Here is a 25566-nt window from a genome sequence, read left to right on the forward strand (position 1 = left end):
GCTGACAAACAAACAAACAGACACAGGTGAAAACATAAGCTCCTTGGCAGAGGTAATAAAGATGTTGAAACTAGATATCACTGGGGGTCCTTTCTCATTAGGTAATAATGTGGGAGTCACCATAAGGGTGCTATAATTTCATTTTTTTATTGTTCTTTTGTGGTGCATACAGTGCTTACAAAACAAATTAATGGGCCACAAATGACGTAATTGCATTCTTCCAGAGTCCAAAGTTAAATCTTCAAATGTCTCGTCTTATCTGAACAGCAGTCAGAAACCCAGAGACATTCAGTTTATGTAACAGAAAACAGAGAAAATTGTTCACACGGAAATGTCACGTGTGAATTTTTTGTCCATGTTAAAAGACATTTAACACCACATGTAAAAAGTACATTTTCCACATGTGGAAATTTTGCTTGAAAAATAATTTGGATTGATTGATTTACCAGTAAAGTTGCATATTAATATTCATATTAAAGTTTGATCAATTGCTTCAGCTCTAATTGCCACAGAAGAACATCACCTTCATGCCTCCTGAGGGTCTGGGGGCCTCCGGGCAGTTGCCCACTTCCCCCCAGTTGGTTAATTCAGCCTGGTCTTTAACCACCCTGAAGGATCCCTGGACCTCATTGCCATTGCTCACTCCTGCAGACTGTATGGAGCAGAAGTCAATACGCTCATAACAAGGTGGGGAAAAAATTGATCACGACCTGGAGCAGAACCCATTCATCACTTGATGTCGAGGCCACATTATCAGTGTGGGTGCAGTCACTCAGACAAGCTGCCAACCCAGAGTGACACAAATCTTAGCGTGGAGAGGTCTTTAATTTCAGGTACAGTACGTGAAAGCATAAACAAAGAGATCATGTAGTTTGGATTGCACCAGCAATGAAAAAAAGTGTTCAATATTTCATATCTTGTGCTGTTGAACATTTCAGACAAGGAGAAATTAAAGAGGAGAAATTTGCTGAAAAGTGAACCATCTATTACCCCAAAAAGTGACAGGAGGCTAATGATTTTTCCTCATGAAACCTCAGGCATTGAACTGAAGTAAAGCCTCCACATTCTGAAAGGAAATACAAAAAAGATCTCATTTTGAGCCGCGTTAAACACCTGCATGTTAACAAAGAGGGCACGACAGGACAGAAATCTTATTCCGATCCTGAGGTAACATGAAGTAACATGACGTCATCTGGTGCATCAAGTGTTTGTCTGTAAGGTTGACGTAAAGGGGAAATATGTACGAATATTAGTTGAAAACATAAAAAAAGTATAATTGTATGATGTATAATCATTGTATTAGAGATATCTACTGAAGTTAGCACGCTAACCAGCTAGCTCCATCCCGGTCTAAAGCTCCTGCTAGCGGTGTAAACACCAACACCCTTCTGGTCTGCAAGCTACCAGTCTGGATTGCTGGCTGCATGGCTAACTGAGCTAATAAGGTAACAACAGCTGCAGTTGGCAGCAGTTAGCGGTTACTCTGGTGCTAATTCTTACATATTGCGCCTTTAAAAAGAAGAATAGGTAAATACTTTAGGCCAGTGGTTTTCAAGCTTTATGCCTTAGGTCACACATTATTACCTCAGTGTGGATGTGAATTGTTATTGGTATTTTTTTTATCATAAAAGATATATGGACACAAAGATTCAGACACACACCTACATGAAATCACATAAACATTAATTCAAAATAAACAAAAGCTTGTGCAGGAGAGGAAACACACATCTTATACAAAGAAGTGTCCAAAAACCTCAAGGCTCACAATAAATAAAAGGAATGAATTTTTAACTAAAAAGTGGTGTTTTCTTCTAAGATCGTTTAATTTAATGGCTTTTGAGGTGAAAGCATTTCTAAAAGTAACAAATATAGACAGAAGTATGAGAAAATGTACATTTTAGGAGAAATATATTTTCTTTCTTAAGTCTTTGCTTTAGGCTTTCCGTTATTTTAAACGTTAAAGGAGACGTATTATGCTGATTTTCAGGTTCATCATTTTATTTTGGGTTACTACTAGAATACGTTTACATGCTTTCGTACTAAAAAAAAACAAAAAAACAACATCAGTTGTCTCGTTCTGTCCAGTGTAGCAGCACTGTATTCCCCCTCTGTCTGAGATGCTCTGTAGCTCCCGTCTCTTTAAGGTCCCGCCTTTCCTCTGATTGGTCAGTTAACGCATGTCTGAGCCAGCAACGCTTACAACAACAGAGCAGCTTCACTAAATCAATCCCTACGTGCCAAACTAACAATTAGGCATAAATAATACAAATGTGTGACATGGTGAGGTTGTGTGATGTCACAAAGTCACAGAATTAAAGGCGGGACTACTGTCGAGGCGTTTCAGGAGCAGTGTTTTCTCTTGGAGAGAGGAGCTTCTGTTGGTGCGGACTTTGACCTTTTTAACTTTCAGGATCTTTTACATGCCTAAGAACCCAAATAAAACACTGAAGGAAAGAGGAAAAAGGAACATAACAGGTCTCCTTTAAATACACACTTTAACATATGCCTTCCTAAAAAAACACCCACAACTGCATGCTTGTTGCGACTCCTGCGTGCTGGTTATGATTGAGCATTGTACACCCAGATTTGATTTGTACTGAGAGCCATCCATACAAAGCAGGCCTGAACAGTAGACGTATTCACTGCCTGCACTCCTGCACTCGCAGATAAAAACTGGACAGGCACTGTAGCAACTCAATAGGGTCTGCGTGCAATGGACGATTCTTGCTTTTCTTGCAAAGCAGCTTACAAAAGCTCCCACAAGAGAGGCAGGAGCTTTAAGTGTATGCAAATATTAGCAAGGAGGAAGCAAATTTTCAATTAGTTAATTAGTTCTGAGTATAATTAATAATTTAATAGAGTTTTCTTTCCTTTTTTTTGTGCTGTGACCAGGGAGTGAAATTATAAATGTGTATTAATCTGATTCTTGTAATTGCATGACACCTAATACAGTGGAGTCTATAATAAGAAAACTGCACTGACTGACATAAAGTATAAATCTGCCAGAATAGACATTACTATGCAGCACACACGCTTTGCAGTTCTGAATTGAAAGGCAGATGGCGCCGTTGTATCCATTGGAGGACATAAGGTGACACCTCTGCAGGATCATCTACCGAAAATGAGGAAAAAACTGGAAAAACCAGACACGATGAGATAAGATGCGGTGGCTTTACTGAGTGTAAACATTCATAACTGTTTGAGTAACATAAGAAATACATTGAGTACAGTTGTAACATTCATTGTACAGTATTAAAACAAAGGGAAATAAAAGAAATGAGCTTGAAACTGCTACAAAAAGTTATTTCTTCCATTTAAGAATCTGATCATGCCGACCCTGAATTTAAGGCAAACCCTCAACCCATCACAACTGAGAGGATTAGACACTTACAGTATGTGTAACCATTTGTTTCAGTGTATAAAAACAGATGTAGAAAAGGGTTAAACAAATATACAATATTTTGAAATATATACAGCTTATCTTTCATTATTTATCGTGGCTGCCAGAGTGGCCATGTTGATAAGATTCGGCCCAGTTGTTCTCGCTGTTAAAGTCCCTAAAAAGATCCTTCTTTATATAAGCCTGTAATGCGATTTATTTATTTACATTCAATAACATCATGTCAGCTTATACGAGGAACATACAGCGCAGTAACAAGATGAAGATTTTTTCTTCTTTGAGCTTTCTGATCTGAGATGATAACAGTAATTGCTCTTCAGCGTTTCAGTGTCCAGACTTTGTGGTTTTGTTCCCTCTCCGCAGACTCCAGAGCTCAACTGTAGCGACTGCTGCGACTGTGACTTCTGCGCCTGGAAGAACTGCGACTGGAGGAGCGGTACGACCTGCAGGAGATAGATATCACGATGAAATATTAGGACTCGGATTCGTACAGGCTGAGTGATTGATTTGTCTCTGTGTCAAACCGCAGGAAGGAAAAGAGGTGCTGACGTCTGTCAGAGGGCAGAGCGCCTTACCGGGAGCGGCGGTCCGAGCTCCTGTAGCTGTCACTTCGGCGGCGACCTCGCCTCCTGCTCACGCTTCGACTCCTGCTGGAGTAGCTGTCGTAGGAGTCTGACCTGCATTCACAGACAGGCGGTTGACAACAAAGATATTATTTTAGGAATATCACCAGAAGAAAAGACTTGCTTAGTAGAGGCTAATTATACAAAGGAAAGCAAAGCTTGACATGATGATAAAGACGACAGTTATTTGAATGTTGTCATTTTTATCAGACTAATGTCTGCGTGTGCTTAGTGGAAAAGATTAATTGGTTATTCCTGCATTGTGTGATTGCAGACACAACAAGTAATGGCTAAAGATAAGACTCATCTCTTCTGGGGCTGAAAAAAAACTGGTCTCATCTGCTGGTTATTTTCCTGATAAATAGATTCAAAATAAATTATGTATTTATATATTAAAAGTGACGTCAGACCTGACAAACCTGAAGAAAATGACTTTCATTATCACATCAGACAATGAAAAGCAGCAAATCTTCACTTTGGCTCAAACATTATGAATCAAAGTCGTCACTTTTCTGTCAGTAGAATAATTTAATATCACTTGCTTCCTGTAGCTCTAACATCTCGACACTTATCTGCTCTGTTTCAGTTGTTCCCCGTGCCATCATCTGAACTATACTGCTTCAAACTTCATATTAGTTGAAAACATTTTAAAAAAGTATAATTGTATAATTATTGTATTACAGCGATATCTCCTGAAGTAAACCTCTCACATTACCAGATAATCTGGGCTGAACAATGGTACCAACCGTGGTCCCAGACCAGACTTTCCTTCCAGTTGGAGAGAATTAGGATTAAATTGGCCTTACACTGTACTACACTGTAGTCTGGGTCTGGCTTCAGCTCTCACAAACTCCTATTCGCTGTATCAAGAGCTCTGTCTCTGTTTGTTTATAGGCTTGTAAAAAAAACTGCATAGTGCACCTTTAATTTTAATTAAAATCAAATTAGACAAAGTGGTGTTTTAATCTGGATAAAGTGTTTGTATCTGATCTCAGGGTACTCAGTGACCCGTCACATAAACCATTAAATACTTCTTCTTCTGAGTGTCTGTTAGAATATTGACCTGGATCTCCGGTGGCGAGTATACGAGCGACTCCTGGAATGACTTCTACTGTACGTCCGACTGAAAAAACAAAAGACACAAGTTTGAAGGTTTGTGTATACAATGACAACATTTGTTACTAAGTCTAAAGTCACTGAAATGTAAAATTAAGAGCACGATACTGAAAGTTCAGAGTTTCCACTGCTTTTCCCACCGGGATCAATAAGGTGCCACAATAGATCATTAAATCGGTGCTTCAGGTTCTACCTGTAACTTCTGTACGTGCTGCTACGAGAGCGTGACCTTCCTCTTCCACGCCTCCTCCGGCTCCTGCTGCGGCTCCTAAAAGAATTACTTTGTGTTATAAATCAGATTTTACCCGATCTGGAATAAAAGCTTCACATCCATCAAGTTTATCACTTTGACGCTCTTGATCTGCGTCAAAAGCATTTAGAAAGAATAACTGATGCTGCCCTCATGCTTGTCATTATAAAGCGTGCTTTTCGTCTCACCTGGAGGAGTAGCTGGAGCTGCGGGATCTACTCCTGGACCTGCTGTAGGAGTGGGACCAGCCTCTGGAGCGGGACCGGTGAGTGGAAATGGAGCGAGACTTCCTGGACTCGGACCTGGATTTCTTTGGGGAGCGTGTTCCACTCGTCTTTCCGACGGACGGGGAACTTTCCTCACTGGAGCTCTCCTGGTTCCTCGGCCTCTGGTTGAGCCGTGCAGTCTTCCGAACCTCATCGAACAGAGATCCCGGTCGGACCCGGCTTTTGCTTTTTATCTCCATTCTCACTGCCTGCTTGCTGGAGGTCAGGTTGTCTTGAAGTTGGACGTTTCTTGAAGTAAAAGGTGGCACGTTGATATTTTGTAGAGCCGACATTCCTTTCAAAGGCTTCCATTTAAAATGAATTGCAGAGCCAGAAGTTTTGCCGGTGGTTCCTTCATCTTGCTGTCCACCGGCGGTTGTTGTGGAGGTAACAGAAGGCTGATCTTTGCTATGAGGTAAAGCTCTGTCTTTACTTGCTGTATCTGAAGACTTTGAGGTAGATTTTAGGGGTAACTCAGGTGCATTATTGTGAGAATCCCTTGTAGCTGTAGTTTCTACAATTTCTGCATCGTGCTCTGGGGTACAAATGTCCATATCATCTAATGACTGCTGCTCTTTCACGCTGGGTAAATTAGCACCATTCTTGTTGGATGACTGAAGGTGTTCTGTGTGTTTTGTTCTCTGATGCCCCTTATCTTCTTCTTTAAAAGGATTCTTGTTCAAAGAGGTTAAATGTCTGTCCTTTTCATTCATACTGTCCACTCCAGGCCTTTCCTTGCCAACCCTACCTGGACTACGTTTCTCTCGTTTTGATTCATCCTCTTCCTCCTCCTCTTCGAACTCTAAAGGTGGCTGCCAGTGAAATGTCTCTTTGAGCTTCTGATGCTTCCTCTTAGATCTCTTCCCTTTGCTTTTACTGTGATGGGAACCGCTTTTGTGCTCAGTTCTTTTCTTGCGTTTGTGCTTGCGTTTGGCCTTCTTCTTGCTCTTTGGCTTCTCAGGCTCTGGGGCCTTTTCAGGACTTCCCACCGACGGACTAGAAGCAGCAGCAGCAATCTTTTGTGCCAGAGCGTCCACCGCCGCGGACATCTTTCTGCATGCCTCGTATTCTGATTCTGAGCTCGCCTCCCCTTCCTCTTTTTCAGATATGGCCAAAGTCCTGGCTGTTATATTTTCAGATTCACTTTCTGAATTCCATCCGGTGAGTGCGGACAACTTCTTGTCAAGAACTTCACTGGACTGAACTGCTTGTTGCTGCCTTTTTGACAGGGTGTTACTGTTGCTTTGGCTCACTTTATCACTGTCACTATCCCATTCAGTCTTGCTATTTAAGCTCTCCAACGGTACCGAGCTGGGATGCTTCGTCTCTCGATCTTGTGAGCTGCCTTTCTCTTTTATTTTCTCCACAGAGCCACTGATATCCGGACTTTGCTCACAGCCTGCCCTGTTCTCCGATCCAGACTGAGCATCTTGACTACTCTCAAGTGAAATTAACTTGTCTAAATCTTTTATCCTCTTCAGGGAGCTGTAATACTCCTTCCATTCCTTGTCTAGTGCATTCTTCGTGTTGCTACCTGCTTTCTTGGAGTGTTCAGAGTCTGATCTGCTGTAGGAGGACGACCTGCTGTTCTGCTGATGAGGGGACCTGGACCTGGACCTACTGTAACTTCTGCTCCTTGAGCGACTGTATGATCGGCTGTAGGACTTGCTCCTGGAGGACCTGCTGTGGGAGCGCCCTGCAGGTTTGTGAGCTTTGTCGCTTTCAGGATCACCTGGCAGACTCTTGGGTGCAACTGAAGTCTGAGCCTTTTCTGTAACGCTATCAGCTGCCTGTCCCGCACCGGAAATGTTAGCAGCTACTTTAGCTTTTATTTCCTGAATGTGGATGTAGGAGGGCTTCCAGGGCTTTTGGCCAGGTTTCCAACGAGAGGGTGGAGGACTGTCGCTGAGTGGGATCACAGGGACACTTTCAGGAGCAGGGACATCAGGGAGTCTGGCGACTGGTGGGACTTTGCTGTCTGGAAGCTTATCGGGGACGTGGATCATGGCGTCCGGTTTGGGCTTACTAGCTTTTCTCTTTCTTGGGGATCTGGATGAACTTCTCTTTCTGGATGGAGACCTAGATCTGTACCTGGATCTTGATCTTGATCTGGATCTAGACCGTGATCGAGAATAGGACAGAGATCTGGATCTAGACAAAGACCGACTTCTAGACCTAGAGAAGCTTCTTGATCTTGAATAAGACCTGGACCTGCCTCTTGATCTGGACTGACTGGATGTGTAGGATCTAGAGTAGGACAGCGAGGACCGCCGTCTCCTCCGAGTTGACGAATGACGCTGATCTGAGGAGGAGCGGGATGTCGAACGGGATCTTTTGGGCTTTCTTTCTGAAGGCACTGACTTTTCACCCTCCGACAGGTGAGGCTCTTGAGGTTTGCTCTTGGAGCTCTTCTTCTTGCCCTGTTTACGTTTTTTTGTCTTCTTCTTTCGTTTGGATTTCTTCTTCTCTTTCTTCTCCCGGCGGCGCTGGCTGGACCTCTTAGAGCTGCGGTCTGAGGAGTGTTCTGCAGACCGTGACCGGGACCACGCAGAGTCGCTCCTGTCGTCCCATCTGCTTGAGGAATGGTCAGTCAATCTGTTAAGTCAAAAGACACATGAAGCAGGAAAAAAAAGAACAAATCTGACAATCTAAGTAACAAAGTAATATATTAGGACATACTTGTCTCCTTTGCTCCATCGCTCGATGCTCGGCGGCTGATAAACTTTGGTTCTCTTCATCTCTTCTTTCCAGTGAGGCGGAGTATCACTGCTGCCGCGCTCTTCCACAGAGGCTGAGCGCGATTTAGATCTTGTGGGGGTGTGATATCTCTGCAAAAAAGTTAAAATGTATTGATACTTCAAAGTACATTCATAAGAAAACATCAAAACTCTTTAAAGAGATCGCTGAGGCTGTGTGTGAAGATTATTTGCCTTTCATATGATTTATGATTTTCATAAAAAAGTTATGCAGGCAGGAATGAGCATGGAGAAAAAAAGTATTATTCTGGGCTGTAGAAGTATATTTTTTCTGCTTTTTCCTCTCCTGTGAGGCCTCTTGCAAGAGTTCTGGTTAACAGAAAAGGAATTTTATTGTCCATTGCTTAAAAAAACAGCAGAAAATGTTTTCAGCCTCTCAGTTGTGAAGATATCTTTGGGTTTTGGACTGACAAAACAAGACATTAAAGGCATTGCCTTGGACTTTGAGATACTGAGATGGACATTTTTCACCATTTTCTGACAGTTAATAGACCTACATAATTTTTGGCAGGTTAATCAATAATAAACTAATAATCATTAGTTGCAGCCCTAGTTGACAACCAATCTCTTGGAATCAAAGTGGATCCATAAACACCAAATCTGACAAGTGTCTGATCTGAGTTGAGATAAACATACCATCGTTCCTCTGCCTCTGATCTTCCGTCCAGACTTGGAGACTGCTGGTTTCTGCTCAGTTGAAAGAAATGTTTCTTCTTTCTCAACTCTGAAAAGATGAAATTTCAAAGGTAACACCATTTGTAATTATATAGGTATACACTGGTCAATGTGTAAGATAAAATGTAGTCCAAAAAAACACCATATAAATGTACTTAAAACTGACATCTCTGTTTTATTTTCCTGCGAGGGCATGTCCCGTCGCAGAAGGAAGCGGTTCTCGGGCACCGGTGGGATTTCCTCCGGTCGGACAACAGGCTTCTCTCTCTTCCCACTCTGCTCCTTCTCTCCCTCAACTTCATTATCCATGTCCTGCATCTCTTTTTCCACAGGACTGTGAGATGCAAAACAATGATTTGTTATGCAAAGAACCAACCTGTCTCGTCTCTGTGAAAACTGACAGTGAAACTTGTAAGTACTTCATTTTCCCTGAGCAGACAGGATCAAAACTGTGGTTATGTTCATTTGAGACACGTGTAAGTAATTAAATAAGCTTTGAAAGATGTGATCATGAACCAAGATAAAAAAAAGATACCTTTGCTTTGAGGGTATAATGTTTTTCTCCTTCTTTGATTCCCTTCTTTTCTTTTTTGACTGTTTAGTCTTCACATGTTTCTTTTGCTTCCGTTGTTTGTGCTTTTTATCCATTTCACTTTCAGATTCCCCCGAAGAGAAGAACTGAGAAGACGATTCATGGGAACTGAAGGAAGAGTCAGCAGAATGGGAGGTTCGTTTCCTCTTGCCTTCGAGTACTGGATCAGAAACATAACAGAATGTGCCATTTAATTAAAAATGACTTTTATTTTTAAGAATGTGACAGTGGGAATTAAAGTTCAAAAGCCATGAGTCATTTTCAGGGTGGTCTAACACGACAACAACAAAGGCTTTGTTTGATTCCTCTCAGTATGTCGGAGGCCTGGCAGAGTCGGGTGGGCAGATGCCAACTGAAGTCCACAGAGATCACCTTGCTGATCCTCATTAAACAGAAGATCAGGTTACACGCCCCGCACGAATGCCAGTGGGGGAAAAAGCTGGCAACAAAATGCCAACCTCTAACAGAATGGGCACGAAATATGACCCAGTTACAATCACAGGCAGGCAGCGCACATTATCCCCCACAGGAGACAATAACAGAAGAGAGAATTCAAATGGTAAAATATTTCTTTAAAACAATGGATAACATCTGTTCAAGCTTTTGATGAAGAACTAACACAAGTTGTGATGAACACACCACATATTAAACCTTTACTACACTCTCTGGGTGGCAATATGTCAAATGTACAAAGACTGGAGGGGTTTTCATACAGCAAATAGGTTAAAAGTCTGATGATATTCTATATTTTTCTTATTTTGAACAAATCCCATATTGCAACAAATATTGCTTGTGTATCCAAAGTGTCATGTAGCTTATTCCTATACGGTAAAAAGCTCCATTCTTGTCCAACCCCCCCCCAAAAAATAAGATTTTCAAACAATAACGTAAAATATCTAACCTTTTAGATAAAATAAATCAGTCTGAACTTACCATCATTAGCGGACTTGGTGATAAGTTGTCCGCAGTCCATCACTCTCACATCAGCGTAGGGTCTGCTGGCTGAATCAGTCTTCAGCCCCTCGATCTTCTTTATCACCTCAAAGCCGGAGATGGCGACTCCAAAGACGACGTGGACTCTGTGCGGGGTTACAACAGATTGATACCCATTGTAACTGCACAGTTACTTGCCTCAAAAATATGTTTTTCTCAATCAGCTTCTTACTATGAGTGAAGGTATCTCACACAAATTAGTTTTCTGCCAAAATGAGAACAACCTGGGGTATTTCATATGAGAGATTTCTGTATTTCTCATTGGTTTGAGGTGGGTGGGGCTCAGTAGGAAAAAAGTTCATGTCAATCTAATTACATTTGGTGGGTTGTTTGCTTACAGTCAATCAAATCAGATCAAACCACACCCATGTGGTCATAATGAAGCTGATTAGCTGAGTTTCAGGCTCTTAATCTCCTAGCAAAGAACATAACATTTGATGCTATTAACCTTTAATATTTCTTATATTTTTATACAATATTTTAGGGACTTCTAGAGGATTTCCAGAGTGAGATGCTGGACATATCAAGTCAGAAATGAAGGTTCGCTAATAACTGTAAATATAATTTTAATGGCAAAGACAAATTAAGATTTTACCCGTCGAGATGCGGGGCCATCTTCGTTGTGCTGTTTGTGGAGAATCCAGCAAAGAAGCCGGGGAAGGTCGACCAACCGCAATGTCGGGGTCATGAAAAAGGAGAAAACGTAGGAAAAGAATGAGAATAAACAAGCAACTTCAACAAAGTGCGGGTGCTACTGTACCATGGGAAAAAAATCTCAAAAGAAAGTACAGAATTTTGTTTAATATATTTGACTGCAAATCAATTTAGAAACACTTCGTATTATTCTTATTCACATTCACTTTAATTGTGGCTGTTGAATTAAAAACAGCCATGAACAGGCAGAGTGTGGCCTATCAATTTGGATAATATGAAGAGAGACTGATTACATTTCCTCCTTTATGTTTCAAGAGTTTTTACTCATGGAGGATATTTGCAACTTATTATGAAAACCTGTTCCAGTGTTAAAGGGAGTCTACAAAGCCAAATAACCTCAAGCCATTTGTGAATATTCTTCAAACATCCAAAATAAACACTTAACTCTGCAGAATACTTGCAAATACAAACTACTGAATGATAAATAGAGTCAGGAGAAGAGAGAGAAACACAGCCTTGGAGACACATTACCTTGGAAGAGCAGGATGCTAGAGTTTCTGTAAATTTTACACAAAAAATGGCAAGAGAAAAAATGTAACACATTTGTAGGTAAAAAAAGAACGAATCTATGTTTCTCTGCACTTAGATATCTAACTGCACACTGAGAGGGGATTGTTGACGTTCACACTCAATCACAAACTCTACTCTACAGTTTCTAAACAGAAAAAAGGGACAGAACCAAAAAACATAAAAAAAAAAAGCAAATAAATAATGCAAGTGCTCTGTCAGTTAAAAAAGTTATTAAAGGTGCAGAATGATTTCATTTACTTCAGGTTACTCACATGAAAAACTGTGAGCCGTTGGTGTTCTTCCCACGGTTGGCCATCGACAACAGGAAGGCTCTGTCGTGTTTGAGAATGAAGTTCTCATCTGTTGGGAGCAGAGAAAGAGGGGTCGAAGTGTCAGAGTGTGCTCTCTGATACGTAATAACAGAGAAATATTCAGGGAAGAACAGAACAAAAGGAAGAAATACTTTTATCCATCAAACCCAATCATTGCCTCACCAACTGGTCCTTCCTTGTTTCTTCTAGTCCTTTTCTAACGGACCAAACTGGTTTTCTATGTTTTAGACTATTAACTAAACATACTGATTTACATTCATTTTAACTTGATTGAGATAGATTTCCTTTCTCTAAATTAAGGTTAGATTATCATCAAGTGGCGGAACATTTTTTGAGCAGAGATCATGTGGAAAACAAACTAAATCTGAATAATACTCAGATTTACTTTAGTATGTTTCCTGTCTTACATTTAAAGTTAGACAAACATTTCATACATGCAAAAAGCATACATGCTATTCATGATTGTTAAACCTTTCTTCTATAGAAGAAAGGTTCAACAATCATGAATATCATCAAGCTATTTGCATACATGAAATGTTTGTCTAACTTGGAAAACACAAACCAGAACAGAGAGCCCTGCAGCCTGCGTCGGACTACAAGTCACGGTAGTCGTGTGGCTATAAATACCACATATGTGGCATAAATGCAATTTGAGCAGCCTGAGGCTTTGGGGGGTCTTACAGGGCGGCTTTTCGAACAGAAACCCCTTTTAACATCCTTTCAGTACAAATTTGCATCTGCACCACTGCAAACATTTGCACCGGTTTAACTGAGAGAGGAAGGTGGTGGGGACAATGTTGACATGGTGTTACTGAGCTGTGTACATCTCTTACCTTCTCATTTTGCAATAGACCACTCTATAAATAAAAGAATATGTTGAAAATTTTAGGCAGGAAGATTGTAGCTTTCAATAAAGAGAATGCCTACTCTCCATGCTGATTTGATAAAGCCCACTACTGTAACTAAATAGAAGACAACACTATACATTGGAAAAGTGAAGGTCAACGGAGTCATACACAGGAAAATTCATTATTAACACAACAGGAACGTGCAACATTGTGCTCATGCAAAAGTTACAAAGTCAGAGGCTCAGGAGTATTCAGATAAACATTTATGGACTGTTTATTAGATAATCTGACATTCCCATTACCTTCAAAGTAGCCACCATAAATGGACTCTCCACCTCGTCCATTTCCTGCAGAGATTAACAGTAGAAATTCAACAAACACAATACAAAAGTCCCATAGAAAAACTGCTTATTGAACGGTAACTAGCATCAGCTGTTAAACTGTGTAATTGACTTTATTAAACTTGTACAGAAAGTTGATATGTGCCTTTTAGTTGGCTGTGATTGTATAAATATTGCTGTTTGTGAAACAGAAATTGTTTTGTTTCAGTATAGCCTTTGATAAAAGGTGTATAGGCTTTGATTTGAAAATTGGGATTTTCACAAATGAGATTCTGTTGATGAGAGTTAAATGTTGTACAATGAAAGAGAACATAGACATTGAAAATGTCTGCAACGCTGTGGTAGGACAAAAACTGAACTGAACCAGTTCTCTCTTCCCACATAGAAGTATTGGACTTTGCCAGACTTTGTTTTGTGTTTGCTTTTTTTTTTTTTTTTTTTTACCTTGGGCTTGCAGACAAACCTGCTGCTAGTCCACTCCACTAAACTGAACTAATCTAAATTCAGCTAAGACAATCTCCCCTTGGCTACACTTTCATTGGGTTTTATGTCAAAATGGAGCCAGCAGTTACCAGCAACGGGGCTGGCTTATTCGCAAAATTTGACTAAACACACAGTAATCACAAAGTAAACGAGGTGATACGTAAAGACATTATTACCTTCGGTGAAGTCGCCTCCCTGGATCATAAAGTTCTTTACAACTCTGTGAAATGTGGAGCCTTTGAAGCACAGCTTTTTCCCTGTGATTTTGCCAATTCCCTTTTCACCTGCAATTAGATGTCCGGTATATTAATCGAGCTGACATCCAACACAAAACATTCAACAGAGCTGCTACTGTGTGAAGTGCTTTCGTGTGTACCAGATGGCTTGAGGTGTTAAGAAATGTTAGTCTTGAATGTTGCCACATGGGGTTTGTTATAAACAAGGGAAAGAAACCACAGTTTCAATTAACTGAATGACTTTGTTTAGGCATCCTGCTGTTAATACTGGGCAGGAATTCATTAAGAAATCCTTGAGTGTAGTGATACTGGCAAGGGACAGAATACTGGCCCAAAGCTATTACCCCCCGGGATTTCCCTTCCCCTAGGGTGAAAGGAGACGTGAAGGCAGAGATTTCATTAGATGTGTTGATGTGTTTAAGGGTGCTTTCAGAGGACAGAGGGCTGGCTGTTCACATGGGCAGCTTAGGTTGCTAATCTTCCAGTATTTTGCTTCACTGGCTTCAGCATTGTTCCTAGAGTTTGATTTCTAATGGTGTGAGCTGATCCCCTCCTAAAAGGACACACAACACACTTTGAAGGAAAAAAAAAAAAGCCACGGCTGAATGGTGTATATTACAGAGTTATGTTGTTTCTTTATGTGCAAGTAAAGGAACAGACTAACCAGCCGTCTCCCATGTCTGCCCCTGCCAGCATCACATTCCCTTCAGCCAGGTGGGGAGAAAAATGAGAGGGAGGATCGATCTGCAGTCTGTTTGCAGATTTATGGCTATCTCCAGGCAGACCACTGCTACTACAGTACACTGTGTCCTACACAGTTTGGTGAAATATCTAGGGAGACAGACCAGGACCCTTCGCCTCCATCTGTCACTGGACACTTCACACCACAGTCATAGCTCCTTTCCTCTACATATCAGGTGACCAATCCATAAGTAATTTACTTAACGATTCATCTACTCATTATGGTTATTTTATGGTAGAGACAGGGAGATTTTTTTCAAATTGTGGAAATGAGTACTATAAAGCTATGTCTTACAGTTGTACTTCTGTAAAACCAAACACACCAGTTTCAGGTTAAGCTCTCAAACAGGTTTCAAAACTATACGTTTAAACAACAGCGTAGAGAACATATATATATATATATATATATATAAGTATATATATATATGACATACAGTCAAACGTGACGGGACATTACTCACCTGTGCACAGACAGAGAAAGTTTTTGCATGTCTTGGGACAAACATCCGAAAACAGCTGAAAGACTATACGCCCAACTGTGAAACAAAAAACGAGAAACATATTAGCACAATTCAACTTGCAGCTTATAAAAACATGGGAATGTTTAATGATGATACGAGGCATCGGCAATCTAAACTTTGTGTTACAAAAAACAAGTAACAAATGGGGGAAACATTAATAGGCCAAGGGTACAATTAAGATCTTACTACGCTGCACATTTTAAATTGGTTTCCAACAATTAGAAGAATCCTGTGGTGAAACTCAGAGTGATACAAACTTTTCCATAGCTAGGAGCAAATCTGAAACTGTTTTTGTGAGTATGACGGGGGATTCTTTGGTCCCTCCATGTCCAAATATGAGAAAAACCAAAAAACACATTAGCTCCGCGAAGGAGGTTATGTTTTCACCCATGTCCCTTTGTTGGTTGGTTGGTTTGTCAGCAGGATTACACAAAAACTACTGAAAGGATTTCAACGAAACTTGCATTGAGGATGGGTCTCAGCCCAGGACAGACCCAGTAAACTTATGTTGTGGATCCAGATGAAGGGTGGAGTTTTTAGTCACTTGCTTGAACATTGTAAGGAATTGTTAAGGACATTTTTGTTAATTGCTCAGGGAATAACGCATGGATCTTGATGGAAAAAAAATATGTGATTGGCTGGTATTTATGAGTGAGTACAATTTGATGCGGTTAAAGGGGACTACGCTCTACTAACTTTGTAGTTAAACCTGACACCACTTAACCGGTTTGTGCCATCTTCACATTCAATTGCACGAAGTTCCGGTTCATGAAGTATACAATGCTCTAATGGCTTCACTTTAATACAACCATTCGGTACAGGCACAGTTTGTAACATCAAACCAGTCTATCAAACCAAAGCATGACTCAGACTTCCACTTTCATTTCGAACAACCACTGAGTGTCAATCAAAACCTCCAAGGTTGCAAAAACAAACTACATACACAGACTTCTTACAAACATCTTAATTGAGGATGTCAGTTCAAAGTAATCGTCTATGAAAGTGAGCTGAGGCTGTTTACATCTATAACTCATTCTCATACCCGTAAACTGATTTGAAATTCTCTTACCTGGCTCCCGGTTGAGCTCCACATCAAAGTAACACTGTGGGCGGTCTTTCACCCCCATTGTGATCAAAGTCCGAGCGACCTAAAATGTAGAAAGAGTGCAAAAAGCTAAGCAGTGAAAAATAACGAGGCTGCTTTCTCCTAAAGAAGCAGTAAACACCTCATTCGGGTTCTCCTTTTATCTCCCATCAGTGTGCACTGACAGGGTAAAGCATATTTAGGAGAGAGAAGAGAGACTATAAGACAGCGAGGGAGGATAGAGACAGAAAGGGGAGGAGAGACAACGATGGGAGGGGAGTGTGACAAGAGAGGTCTATGGAGAAATGTACTGGCTATGCAAATCCGAGCAGAGCACAGCACAGCTTCCTCACATGTATCTTTGAGATTTGTCAGCGGCTCGTTGGTTTGAAAATGTTTGATTTCAATTATGTGAGCAAGAAGCCACAACAGCAGCGTACCAAAACGCCAAGGACAGCATCTTACCTCAGAGTGTTTCCCTTTGATTAAAATGATTAGGAAATCATGGCACAATGTTTCCAAAACCCTGTCTCGACTTGTCAAATGCCAGTACTCCTCTACTGTCGCACAGAAAGTCAATTAACTTATGTGAATTACAGTGTGTCCTCTGGAGTTGTTATGTAGCAGCGGGTCGTTTTTGTTATTTTTTCCACGTCCATCCTTGTTTATCTGTTTGGTTCTAGTGCGCTAGTGTTCATATTTGGTGACTTGATCATGATTAAAGGGCTACTTCTGCAAACTTCTGTACATGTTAAATTTCCTACCTTTTCTAAATGTGGTGGTTCTTAAAATATAAAATACACAATTTTTAGCGTATTGTTCTTTGATGTAGGTTATATGTGTGTTGATGTAGTGTGGTATGTGTGTTTTAGTGTATTGTGATTGTATGATACTGACCATTAAAAGCTCTATGTTTTATGTCTTACATGTAAAAGCACAACCTAATATTTCAAGTGTGTTTACAGACTTAATGTTAAGTAGGGGTTGACTTATATCGCTTTTTTAGGGCCAATTATTAAAAATCAAGGAGACTGAAAACCAATATTTGGGACTGATATTCATTTGCAGTAATAATGAAAATTTTCATTCATCACAAGCAGTGATGAATAAACATAAGTACAATACACTTAAGTACTGTTTGTACGTACAATTTTGACATACATTACTTGACTATTTCCATTTTCGGGGACTTTATACTTCCTCTCCCCCCATTTATTTGATGAAATAAGTTACTAGTTACTTTGCAGATTCAGATTACTCAGTGTTTATAGGCTATTAACTGTGACGTGTTACTAATCAGATGTCATCGTGGTGAGGATGTGTGAGAGGATGTTGCATCAGAGCCACAGTAGCACATTTTCAAATTAGATTATTTTATAGGCAATGTGACAGAATAAAAGGCTGGATATCTACCCCTAATTTTAAGCAATGTATCTGCTTAGGTCAAGCTAATCATTAAAAAAAAGACCAGAACATTGCAGCTGCAGTACTGTGTTCAAAAGTCATACCTATTTCAACTGTGTTTCGAAATAGGTTTGCAAGCCATTGCTTAACCTACCCCAAGAGTACATTGTATTAATAGCCAAATGTCATGTTACAAACCTCGCCTGTAATTGATGTACTGGAAATATTGCATTTGTCAGGTGGTTAAACTGGTTAAAATTCTCTGCTATATAAAGAAGGCAATAATCGACTTCAACTTCAAGAGTACTTCACTGTAAAGAGCATTTTCAAGCCTATTTAGTTGAAGAAATGTAGGTAATGTGAGCTTCATGTCATGTAGACATAAGAACGATACATTAAACACACTAAAATAATAGATGTAATGATCCCCACGAAGCCTGATATTAATGTAACATCAAAACAAGGAGCTGCTGATCATCACACAGTCGATTAGCTGACTGTAACATCATGAGTGTCCATTAAACACGACCCGTATAATGTCAGCTAACTGTCAACACGGTACATAACTGGTGGTTTTGGCTGAAACCGAACAACGACAAGTTCAAGCCATGTGTAAAACAATAACAGAGCAGCACTCATGCGCTAGCGTCGGCTCAATTGCTAACAACAATAACGCAACATTAGCACAAACGTTAGCGCTTGCAAAACGGGTTAACTAACAGCTAGGTTAGCGGCTAGCTAAAGTTAGCTCGGTTGCGATGGATTTATCTCAGCCGAAATGACTACACATTTAACGTAACGATAGAAAAAAAATCAGATTAAGGGTTTTCTATGAGACACAAATGAGAGAACTAACCTCTGTGCAGTAGCTGGCCAGGCAATCAGCTAGTCACTGAGGGCGGACATTAGCAAGTTCACTTTTTAGTGCAGGGGATGGTGCGCTGCGAGATAACTCCGACTCGAGTTCTGTTTTTGTCCCTCACGCGTTTCCGTAGCAGATTTGTTGTGGTTCTGTTGTAGCAGGAAGAAGACTCCAAGTTAGCTCGTTGGCTTATTTAAATGCAACTTAATACGTATATGTTATAACAGGTTTGTCAGGTTTTCCCGTATTGAATCGCTGGTGATAGAAAGTATGCGATTGTTCTCGTAACGCGCATTTGAAGCTGGTGCTGGCTACCTGCTCTTTGATATGATGCTGTAGTAAGCTAAGCTACAGTAGCTAAGTGAGAAGGTGCAGCATGAAACCCATGATAATGAGGTAAGGAGGTGTTACTACACGTTTATAATTATATATACAGTAGACTGAAGTATCAGTATTTAATAAGTGAAGTTTAACCGAGCAAAAGACAACACAGTTTTAAGAACTACGCAGTTAATAATACTAATATAGCTTTCCATGTGTGGCGTTGCACCTGCTCAAACTAATGCAGCCCTGCTAGAAAATCATTCATGAAGATTACAATGTTCAGTTGTAGGTAAAACTGTTTGTAACATGTAAGTTTCAGTGTGGTCATTCCACATCGTGGTCTTTTTAGATGCTGTGGTTCGTGGTGCCTCTGGTTTTTATTGTATTAGCCTCGCAATAGATGTTTCTAATAGTTAGGCTAACCTCGCTGATACAGATGGAGAGGACTCCTCTCAAAATAAGTCAATAACCACAAGTTATTCTTCATACTTTAAAATGACTACAGGGATGAATCACACTCGGCTACAACAGTTAAAGTTTCCAATTCACTCCTTCATGAAGGTGTAGGATGTAATATTAGGCTGTAATTGTGTTATCATCATAGTGTACCTAATAAACTGACACCCAGTCAGAAGAAAGCGAATTGTTTTTGCAACTATTAGTAATTATAATCAAATAATCACTGAAGTTGTTTTAAAGCAACAAAAAGCTTTACAAAAAAGTAAAGCGCTAGTTGTTAATATTTGTTGTTTCACGTCTTTTTTCTAATAGAAAACATAATGTTGTTGAGTTCTAACAAAACAAGACATTTAAAGCAATGTTATGTAGAAATTTTGTGCAATCTGGCGCCCCCCACAGTTTCTGAGCGCAACACCACCGCCGTAAACACAAATCCCAAGTCTGTAACAATTTCTCAGATGTGATGTAGGTGCTAACTACATACAAATCTCATTACGTCATAACAATGTTATGTGATACAACTTGTATGTTGAAGTAAACATGTGTGTAACACTGTGATCCTACCCTCTTACTCAAGTTACAGAGTGCAAGTGATAGGGGGGCAGAGTGGCTGAGACAGAGACACCATCAACATGATTTTGTTGTTTTAGTTTAAAGTAAAAAAAATACATAATGGTGCTTTAAAGGTTGGGCTTTGTGGACTTGTGACAAGCATTTTTGACTAATTTCTGACATTTTTAAGACCAAAATGAATGGATTATTTCAGGAAATTGCTGTCAAATTATAACAATAATGTAGTTGCAGCCCTAAAATTGTAATACTAATGATCTGATCTTCCTTTTGTAGGCTGTGTGTTCTTCATGGACCAAGTAGATCATGTCTCTGATCCTGTTTGCCTTCGTGGTCCGAGTCAGGGATGGACTCCCCCTGTCAGCCTCCACAGACTTTGAACACAACCGAGAGCTCCAGGAGAGGAAGCAGCAGCTCCGGACTATCAGCAAGGCACTGGCCTGTTTCCCTGACAGAGGGAAAGTCAAGGGCCGCGAGCTCAATATATAGTAAGGATTCAGGAACCAAAGCAGACTGTCTCAGTTGTGTGCTCTCCGTTACTTGCAAAAACAGAATGTTGTCATGGGGCATTCATGTCATGCTGCGTCAGGCTGTTTGTTTACTAAACACCTTTTCTCCTCTCACCTGTTCAGCTTCGTCTCGTCAGAGGGTGTATCCTACATGACCGTGTGCCACTGCAGCCTCCCTGTTGCTAAGGCCTTCTGCTTCCTGGAAGATCTGCGCTGGGAGTTCACGGCATGCTTCAATAGCACTGTTGTTGCCTTGGCAAACAGACCGTATCCATTTTTGGAATTTGGTGAGTGGGAAGAGGAATTCTGTCATCGAGATTAGCTGTTGATATTTTTTGCTTTGAATTAAAATCTAATGTTTTTAATGATAAACATAGCTCCTGTCTTTGGATGCTTTAAAACAAAAAAATACCCTAATTTAGTTTATTACTTTTATTAATGTCAGGGAACATGCACAAAATGTAATAATCGGAAAAATGAGAAAAGATGCTTTGCACTAGATTTCCATCTGTTGTCCCTGGGCAGCTGAAAGGAAACAATAATAATGTTACCCTTGCTGCCAATTGACAGACAGCACCATTCAGAAGCTGAAGCAGCAGTACAACCAGAGCGGTGGTCCGGCCCTGGAAGTGACGCTGGCAGAGGTCCAGGAGGATCTGAGGATCCACCCTCCTCAAGTCATTCACTTGGAGGACATGGAGCTCAACGGCATTGCTAATGGGCATATGGAGCAAGGTGCTGGAACTGGTAAGACTGTTGACCATATGACTTTTACAACACAACATGAACAATACAGGAGAGTTTCTGTAACGTTGAAACAAGTTCTTTCTGTGTTTTATCATTTTACACAATATTACAATCGTGTTCTTTTGTTTGACAGGTCAGAATGTAAGACTCGAACCAGTGACAGCGCCAGGCATCCTCTCGCTGGTCCTAAATATCATGTGTGCATCTTTGAACATAATCCGTGGTGTTCACCTCATAGAGTACACCTTCCAGGTATGTGCCACCGCCAGAAACACTCTTGGCAAAGGTCCAGAGTAAACTTTGGTAGTGTTAATACAGTTGTTTAGTGCAAGAGCAGTGAGTGGGATCTTCTTTTCTAAAGAATGACATGATACCTTCTCACGCACCTGCATCTGAGTTAGTTGGATGTGTGAATATTTGATAAAATGGTCAATAAAATAAATTAATTTAAAAAAGGGCTATGTTGGCTCTGATGCCATATGATAATAAAGTATTAATATTCTAAATGGGAACGTAACTAGTAAGTTTTAAGTAACCGTATTGAAGTTACTTGCCTCCAAAATGTAGTTTGCCTCATCGGTCTATCCCTATTATCAATACATCTAGAAGGGCGTCCAGCATGTATGGTATGTTTTAATATTCAATATCAAATGTTAAATTCAATATAAACTTATATTTTTACATTTCATAAATGTTGTATATTCAAAAGAATGCCACACTGCGGCCTTCTCACTTTTAGAAAAAAGCCACTTGTTGCGTCTAGTTGGAGACTGTATTCAGAAACAGTCTGATGTATAAGCTTACATTCATTATAGATATGTTGAGCTGGCTTAACTGTCTGCTGTACATTACCATTTTGCTGTGAAAGCAGAGGTTTCAGAATGATGAGGTCTGCACAAACCTGCAAAATTGTCGCTCTTGTGAGAATTACCTACACATTCAATCTGAAATGAATGTGATACATTTTAAATTACGTGGACTCTCGCCTGAATGATAACTCAGCGGTTTGTTCAATGTTATTCCTTTTCCTACGTGCAGGACGATCATGACGGCGTGTGGAACGTCGTGGCATTTCTCCTGGCGTTTGTCTGCTGTGTGTTTCAGGTAAATATAGTTCACTTTTTCAAAACCTACCCATGTGACGCTCTTCTTCACAGTGAACGAGCTCTCTTGTGTCCACAGTGCCACCTCTACCTGTTCCATTCGTCTCTGAAGAAACACAAGTCCCTCACTCTGCTGAGTGTCATCGTCCTATGCAACCTCTACCTGCTCGGCCTGAGGAACGTGTGGCAGCTGATCTTCCACATTTCGGTCGCCTCGCTCTCCACCCTGCTCATCAACACCCGCAAACTCCAAGACAGAACCAATGACTGCGGGGTCTGAGGAGCGGAGGACAGTTTGTTGCGTTGTACCTCTCACAGCTCCAGGTGAGAACAGTGAGGAGTCGTGAAGATGTTGTGTGGATTTTTAGCAAAAGACATTCATAGATTTTGTGTCATCATGGAAAGTTATAATTACAGGTTAATATTTTCTTGTGTACAGTATGTACTTGCACTTTGTGTACATTGTTTCCAAGACTGTAAAGGGTATACAGTGAAATGCAGTTTTTTTTCTGGATTCTTTAAAGTATCCGGTTAACCTTAAAAATACGACCGCAAAGTAGGGATACACTGATTTATCGGCTGTACATCGATGGACCGATACTCACTTGTTGACTGCAAATAAGATGACATTCACTGATAGCAGTGGCTGATGTTTATCTGTTGTAATGGCACATGCATGAGCTACTGGCTCGTGACATCCCTGCCATCAGTTTGTAAGGCTAGGTAAGTATGTGAAGGGATATAATAATACTGACTATTTCATACATTTTGATGATTTGAACTCTTTCAAAGATAGTGTAACGAAGTGCTGACAGACTTTAAAACAGTTCAATTATTTTATTTATAACGAAGATTCGTTGATTTTTTTCCCCCTAGCACAAAGGGGGGAACAAATAGCAACAAAACTAAATAAACTGGACAACAACAACAACAAAATATGGTATCGGCCCAGAATTTCACAATCGGTGCATCCCTACTGAAAACCCATACTAACAGAAGAGCTTGCAGCAGGTGTCTGTTCTAGAAACTAAACTGTTGATCGATCTCAGTCAGTGCCATCCTGTTCCAAAATATTTTCGAGGGAAGTGTAGTGACGTTTTTCTGTCAGAGTCGCTGACCAAAGTTTTCCATGTAGAAACAATAATTCTTATCACACAGAAGCTGCTCATGCTTTCGATTTTTATGAATTTTTACTCACGTTAAGTTCAGTATTATTTCTGCTGCCACAGGCCACTGACTATCTTTGCAGTGTACAACTCAAGGTGACAGTTTTCTGACTATATCAGACATGAGATTTATCTTATTTCAAATAGTCACACGTGGCCGATCTGCAGACAAGTGGGATCGCCCATCCTTCACTAGTAGCAGTGTGATACGTAAATTATTTAGTGTAGTTTGATTTAAAAATCGATGACGGTGAAGAAAAGTGGACTGGTTTATCTCTGTTGCTCATTAAGCTAGAGTAACAACCTAATGTGGGTTGTTTTATGCCTTACTGTGTGGACTTAAGTATATGTAGATGTACCGGCAAGTGCTCAGCTAGTTTTTGCAAAGGTTCAAATGTAAGGGCTCTGTTAGGGACAGTTAGTTTTATAGTCATGTCAGGCATTATGTTGTCAACACAGTGTGTGATCCAAGTAGAACCATATCTCATCAACTCCAGTTCAAACTCATTTTTGTACGATCAAAGCAAATTTAGATATTTTAGTTTCTTGTCTTTTTCTACTGATCTCCTTATTGTCAAAATGTAAACTGCAGGTAGGAAAATGAAGGCACTGATTTTATGGGTAAAATGGTTTTGAAATATTTTGACTGCACTATTAGTTTTAGATTTCTTTTGTGCCGGGTGTGGCAGTTGGTTTTGAATGTGTTGCATATCAGTTTCAGCTAAAATGATATTTATATCCAGGTTTATGTTTACTTGGTTGATTTTTTTTTTTTTCTTTTTCCGGTCCTAACTGTAGTTCTTAGATTGTCATAAACATATAATCTATGTTTTAATATAGAACACATGACAGTAGCGCTGCTAAATAACAAGGCTAAGTATAAGTCTCTTTTCACATTTTGTGTTTAAGCTTCTTAGGCGTTCAGTTTTCGATAGCTAGACAGTTTCACTGATGTTCGTTAAGCGAGGGAAGTAAATTATTGTTTTTTTAGTGTTTGTCAAATTAGTAGCATCGAGTCTTTTTCATCAGATTTTTCTCTTTTATCGAGAAAGTTTGAGGGGAATTTTAAGGAAAACAAAAAGGTTGCATCTCATCTGACAATCCAAACGTCCTTCACTTTAAAGTACAAAGTTTACAAAGTGTAATAAAATTCAGATGTTTCCACTGGAAGGGTTAAATGTAGCTGCAGATAGTCCAGTTGAACCTCCATACAGATATTTTGGCAAATTGCTGAGAATCAGACTGTCTCTCTTAAATTAAATGAGGTTTTTTTTGGACAGGATCAACATAAATTCATGAAAATCTTTAAATATCATAAGTGAGTGACTCATTTGTTATCATGTGTGATGCCGCATGGTATTTTCTGTACAGGACGTTGGTGACGCTGTAATATTTTTGATACAAAGGAGGTTTTACTGACTCACCATTTCCACTGCAAGTCTCTGACCAAATGAATTGTAAAATAATGTTCTAAAGATGTCGAACCAAATAACGTGGAGGATATTTTAAGACTTGAAATTGAAGTGAAGGAATCGTGTTGATTATGAGAGTTTATAACACACAGTAAAGATACACTGTACAGCTGAAACATGTGGCAGCCTTTTCTTAATATATATGTTTTTCTTTTATTGACGTACTGGTGACGGTTGAAAATCATTGGGGTTCAGGAGGGCAATCTGAAGTATGTCTAATAGAACATTTTTCTTTATGTTGTTCAATACAAACGCAGCAGAATGAAGTCATTTGTATCTAATTAGACTCACAAAAGGTTGATTCAGTGGGTTTTGTGGCTGCAACTTGTTTGTAATAATAGGAAGTAATGTAACAATGCCATTCATTGTAACTGCCAACTGGTGATTACATTACAGGGCTTTGTTTTTTTTTCCTGCTGTGGTAAAACTGACATTTCATTAATAAATAGTGTCTTTTTTTCAAATTGTG

General features: G+C 40.0%; 2 protein-coding genes across 5 annotated transcripts; one reads left to right on the forward strand and one right to left on the reverse strand.

Moving 5' to 3' along the window:
• Window positions 1–3152: 3152 nt before the first annotated feature.
• nktr (natural killer cell triggering receptor) lies at window positions 3153–18835 on the reverse strand. 4 transcript variants are annotated; one of them, XM_084340738.1, is made up of 17 exons: window positions 18742–18835; window positions 16467–16545; window positions 15338–15412; window positions 14076–14183; window positions 13378–13422; window positions 12168–12255; window positions 11267–11296; window positions 10612–10757; window positions 9622–9838; window positions 9253–9420; window positions 9048–9135; window positions 8335–8483; window positions 5578–8226; window positions 5333–5407; window positions 5087–5146; window positions 3976–4077; window positions 3153–3843 (listed from the first exon to the last, which is right to left on the reverse strand). In XM_084340738.1, exons 2-17 carry the CDS (start codon window positions 16522–16524, stop codon window positions 3774–3776), a joined length of 4128 nt encoding a protein of 1375 aa, XP_084196864.1. In that variant the 5' UTR covers window positions 16525–16545; window positions 18742–18835; the 3' UTR covers window positions 3153–3773. The 4 variants fall into 4 exon arrangements, with proteins under 4 accessions (XP_084196864.1, XP_084196863.1, XP_084196865.1 ...); XM_084340737.1 differs by having other exon boundaries at window positions 5578–8250; window positions 18742–18834; XM_084340739.1 differs by lacking the exons at window positions 14076–14183; window positions 15338–15412; window positions 16467–16545; window positions 18742–18835 and adding an exon at window positions 13061–13084 and having other exon boundaries at window positions 5578–8250; window positions 13378–13421.
• Window positions 18836–18884: 49 nt separating this feature from the next.
• On the forward strand, window positions 18885–25566 carry sec22c (SEC22 homolog C, vesicle trafficking protein). Its single transcript, XM_084340741.1, has 7 exons — window positions 18885–19143; window positions 20377–20588; window positions 20733–20896; window positions 21180–21356; window positions 21490–21608; window positions 22395–22460; window positions 22539–25566. Exons 2-7 carry the CDS (start codon window positions 20407–20409, stop codon window positions 22737–22739), a joined length of 909 nt encoding a protein of 302 aa, XP_084196867.1. The 5' UTR covers window positions 18885–19143; window positions 20377–20406; the 3' UTR covers window positions 22740–25566.

The sequence above is a fragment of the Pagrus pagrus genome (genome assembly GCF_965226575.1).
Source record: "Pagrus pagrus genome assembly, chromosome: 20".
Classification (NCBI taxonomy): domain Eukaryota; kingdom Metazoa; phylum Chordata; class Actinopteri; order Spariformes; family Sparidae; genus Pagrus; species Pagrus pagrus.

Coding starts and splice junctions, on each gene's coding strand:
- nktr (XM_084340737.1), bottom strand. CDS start 16,524: ATGGGGGTGAAAGACCGCCCACAGTGTTACTTTGATGTGGAGCTCAAC. Junction 8,484..9,047: donor TCAGAGGCAGAGGAACGATG/GTATGTTTATCT, acceptor ACTTTTTTGCAG/AGATATCACACCCCCACAAG. Junction 8,251..8,334: donor CGATGGAGCAAAGGAGACAA/GTATGTCCTAAT, acceptor TTGACTTAACAG/ATTGACTGACCATTCCTCAA.
- sec22c (XM_084340741.1), top strand. CDS start 20,407: ATGTCTCTGATCCTGTTTGCCTTCGTGGTCCGAGTCAGGGATGGACTC. Junction 20,589..20,732: donor GGCCGCGAGCTCAATATATA/GTAAGGATTCAG, acceptor TCACCTGTTCAG/CTTCGTCTCGTCAGAGGGTG. Junction 20,897..21,179: donor GTATCCATTTTTGGAATTTG/GTGAGTGGGAAG, acceptor GCCAATTGACAG/ACAGCACCATTCAGAAGCTG.